This window comes from Nannospalax galili, unplaced genomic scaffold, assembly GCF_000622305.1.
Source record: "Nannospalax galili isolate Female #2095 unplaced genomic scaffold, S.galili_v1.0 scaffold743, whole genome shotgun sequence".
NCBI classification, from domain to species: Eukaryota; Metazoa; Chordata; class Mammalia; order Rodentia; family Spalacidae; genus Nannospalax; species Nannospalax galili.
The window spans coordinates 194,091-198,701 of record NW_008349552.1 but is presented as its reverse complement, the minus strand read 5'-3'; the positions used below and the strand labels follow the sequence as shown (position 1 = coordinate 198,701).

At 45.8% G+C, this 4,611-nt stretch overlaps 1 protein-coding gene across 1 annotated transcript in view; it reads right to left on the bottom strand.

Moving 5' to 3' along the window:
- Positions 1–4,463, bottom strand: part of LOC103745105 (TPA-induced transmembrane protein) — a 38,894-nt gene extending 34,431 nt beyond the window's left edge. The window contains 1 exon segment of the mRNA XM_029570361.1: positions 4,230–4,463. Within this exon segment, the coding sequence (XP_029426221.1) occupies positions 4,230–4,364 (135 nt within the window). The 5' untranslated portion in view covers positions 4,365–4,463.
- Between the last annotated feature and the right edge of the window lie 148 nt (positions 4,464–4,611).

The following is a 4,611-nucleotide window of genomic DNA, read 5'->3' as shown; positions in this document are numbered from 1 at the left end:
CTTCGAATGAAAAATGTTCCCTATAGGCTTAAAGTATTTAAATACTTGACCACACTTGATGGCGCTGTTTGTGGAGGTTTAGAAGGCATGGCCTAGTTATGGGAAGCATGTTACTGGGGATGGGGAGATTTGAGAGTTTATGGCCAAGTCCCATTTCCAGTTTCACTGCTTCTCCTGCCTGCTTGAAGACGTGAGCACTCGGCTTTCTGCTCTGGCTGCCTTCTGCCATGCCTCCCCATCATGAGGGACCCGTATCCCTCTGGAACTGTAAGCCCAGTAAACTCTTCCTTCTATAAGTTGCTTCTATCATGATATTTTATCACAGCAACAGAAAAAGTAACTAATGCAGACTAAGAAATTCTGGAGCAAGGATCACATGGTGGGGGCTCCTAAGGGTTGGGTTCTTGGGTACAGCATATCACAGTGTGTGGGCTGAGGGTACACTGATGGCCCTGGGATTGTAAACAGAGGAAAACCCTCTAGAGTGAGTCCAGGAATAGGATCACTTCTTCCACACCCCAGACTTCAGAACTGAACCCAAATCTCCAAAGCCAAAGGCTCAAGAAGCCATTGGGATAAAGAAGTCCTGGTGTAAAGAATCTTTAACTTCCCAGAAGACAAAGCATATCTACCCACTCACAGAGCTTCTGAGCCAAGACAGACAGTATCAGGTACTTCTGCAAAGGATGCCAAGCTATAAAGACCAGCACAGAAAGAAATAGAATCTTTAATGAGTCAAAAATGAGAGCCAGTGTCGTGTGTGTCTTCACACACTGATTCCTAATATGATCCATTAGGGATCAAAAATTATGACTTAAAAGGCAAGCCAGCTGGCTCAGCTGGTAAAGGTGCTTGCCACCAAGCCTGATGACCTAAATTCAATCCACAGAACCCACGAAAAGGGGAAAGGAGAGAACCAACTCCTCAGAGTTGTCCTCTAATCTCCACACATGTGCTGTGGCATGTGCACTCCCACAAACACACACACACACACACACACACACGCAGGCACACGCACACACATAAATAAGCAAATAAATATTAAATAAAATCAATACTAGTGGTTGAAGAAGGAAACTAAATGCTCTGTGACTTCCTGGAACACCTCTGGTGAGATCACCCAGCCCTCACCTGTCGGACATGCTTCTTCCTGTCCAGCCCACCACAGCACTCCTGAGGTCTGCCTCCCTTCATCCTGTCTTAGCCTGAGATCCCTGACAACTCCCCCTCACAGACTTAAATCATTATATAACAGCCCATCAGGGGGCAGCGCTTCTTCTTTTCCATGATCTGCACCTTAGAATCATCTGAGGAAAAGGTATACTTTAGAAGTGCTCCCAGGAAATTCCACATGCCTAAAGGGGAAAACATGCCCTGTGATATGGTAGGTGTATGCCAACTAAGTTGAGCCTCCCTCAACACGGCCTCCTTCTCTGACTTCTTTCTTGTCCAACCAAACTGTAGGTCCTGAGAGGCCTCAGACAGGCCTTCCACAACTATTCGAGAGATACTTGCAAACTGCACCTTACATTCTATGGTTGCATTAGATAGCTGTGGGATTTTAGAGGCTTTCCTCTGAAACTCCCCCAGTTAGTCATATCCCTCTTCAGGTAAATGTGTGAATATATGACACAAATACTGGATCCAGACCCAGTGGCAGGACTACCTATCTCTTGGGACCAAAAAGCTTTTCTTCTCCTTGGCTCAATCAGAAGCAGATATTATAAGGACCAGGGGGAAACCTGTCAGAACACAGGAACATCTGCATTTACATCTTCGTGGTGGCTTTTAATCCATATCTTTGAACACGAAAGACTCAGTTGATTCTTACCCCAGATTAAACAATGTGTGACAGCGGGGCTAGTTTTTATCTAGCACAAATAAGCTTTGGTTACCACAAAACAATCAAGTAATGTACTGGTTTATTACTACCCCAATGATGATCCCATCATTTAAGATGCCTCTGAGTTGCTCAGTCAGGGCCCCTGTTATTGAGTCATTGACCCAAAGGTATTAACATGCTTGCAGTGAGAGTAGGTAAAGTACAGTTCAATGGGTTTACTCCTTTTACTCTATGTCCCAAATACAGATGGAGAAAGGGAGAGAATTTCTTTATATATCCTAGCCCAACTCTTCCAAATAAGACGATACCTACACCAGAGGGGATGCTTTCCTCCCAATGGCCCAGTTCCCTCATCAGCTAGATCTGCTGGTTTTGGTCCTCATATGTCACTTAAATTACATTATTTAAGTAACTTAATTTCTAGAGAAATGTAATATTTATATATAACATATTTATTAGTGACAAATAGTTTGTAATTTAGGCAGCTATAAGTAAAAGAATATAAATCATGATATTTATTTTATTTATAAATGATAAAAATGATTCTTTTCAGGTGATTCTAGGATATGTCAAGTTGACAGCGCTAATTAGGACACCTCCTTATAAGTTGTGATAATTAACTGCATTTATGTATCACAGTATTTGGCACATGATAGATACAAAATATATGGTACTAAAAATACATGGACTTAAGTCAGAACTGTTATACAGTTAAGGACCTTCACGCAAAATTCTTAGGTGTCTGAATCTTGTGTTTGTGCTAGCCAGCACTTGATGAACTCTGTTAATTGACCCTTCAAGTTCTATTCTATAGAACTGGAAGATGATTGACACATTGTAGGAAGATTTGAGTTTTTGTCCACTTTCTCTCCTTATTAAAATGTCAATGGTCAAGTATTTCTAGAAAGCCCCAAGTTCTCATGAGGCTTTTGTCTCTACTCCGCTGGTCACCGTAGCTTTCCTACTTGGTGACCTACAAAGCTAAGTTACAAGGAAGTCTGAAGTATCTGTGTACATCTGACTAACAAGGAAGTCATCAGAATATGAGAGCGTCATCTCCACAAGGCAGGTGCTAAGTGATCATAAAACACTGATAACCAGCACAGATCTGGCATCTTCTCTACCTCGACTGTCCTTACCCTAGATCTTTTATTGGAGAATGCCTGAGTCTTGGGGCGGGGTTGGGGGCTGTTGGGTCTAATTAGTGAGGCAAGTACTTTCAGTTCCTATGCCCAGACCCTGCCCTGGAGGATCATACTGAAAGCTCCATTTGCACTGGCTTTCCGCCGTACTTTCCAAACTTCTTTCTTCTGTGGTCCTATTTCATCCAAACCTAAGGGCACTAACTTTCTCTCCAAGGTACTTAGAAAAGCAGACATTACTGAACAGTTTCTAGGGATCATTGTGAACCAAAAGGCGCGTTTTCCAGTCTTGAATTTCTTTCTTATTCCTAAAGTCAACAAAGATAGTGAAAGCAGTGGAGGTGGAGTGGGGCCTTGACAAATCAGACTAAAACTGTGTGTATGAGGAGGTGAGTGTACCCAGTAAACCCCAGGCCAGTCTTAGAGGTTCATCAGAAGATGGATGGCTCAGAATTCTGACTCTGATGTTTTACAAGCATTTGATCTTAATAATGCTCAGTCAAGCTATTGTTGAACCAGAAAAAAAAGTTCAACTTACACATTCCCAGTGACTTCCTTAGAGATGAGGAGTCTAGGCTAGTCCTTTGAGAAAAGAACTTTGATATTTCCCTTCCATTGCTCGGCAGAGTCCACCATTCCCCCTACCTTACCTCCACCCCGACCCCACCCCCTACCACCGCTGGCCACAGCCCTTCTGGTTTTTCTACCTTGTCCCCTTTCCCTATCTCTCTTCCTGCAGAATCAAATGACCCAAGTAGAAGAAAACAGAAAAGTGTTTGAAGGATGGGGAGCCTGGACTGGTGATGGGTGGGGAGCTGGCTGTAGGGTTGGGTAGAGAGGTAGGAGGAAGTGGGCTGGACCCGGGGTCAGGGAAAATGAATATGAATCAGTCCATCACTCTCTTCTCCCTACTTGAAAACGAAAACAACTGAATAGAAAAACTGTATAACTTTTAAAACCACCCCTGTCTCCGGGGCTTCTCTCTCCATAGAGAGAAGCTGTTAATCACGCCCCACCTCCAGGATTCTTAAAGTGTTACTAGGGTGGGCTAGGTCAAAGAGGTGGGGAGGTCTGCAGAGAAGTTCTCTCCCAAGGCATCCCTGTCCTTGTGTTCTTTCCTATTTCCAGAGCATGTCTCCCTGTTCTGTGACGCGGACGCTGGAAGGGAGCACTGGCACCCAGACACACTGTCAGGTCCCTGTCACCTATGGCGCGCCACAGCCAGAGCCACCCTAGTTCCTTACCTGAGCTGGCCTGGGGTCCTCGACCGAGCAAGGCTGGATTTGGAGGCCACTGAGAGGCGTCTGCTCGTTCGGCTGCGGGTCCAGCAAGGAAAGCTCCAACTCTTCGCTGGGCGACGGGGGTCCGGCTCCTTCCATGGAACCGCAGAGGACCGTGCAGCTCCTCCGAGAGGCAGAAGTCACGCACCTAAGGGTGCAGAGTCCAGGGCAGGGAGCGTCCTGGGCTTACACTCCACCCAGCAGGCAAGGCGCGCGGGGGTAGACCGGGCAGCTGGCCGGGAGAGGGGGGCGACTCTGGTGAGTGGCTGGCACTCTGGCTGTGGAAGGCTGACCTCGATCCGGCAAGGTAGATCGGGTGGGACAAGCTCTATCGTGGGCTCCCGAG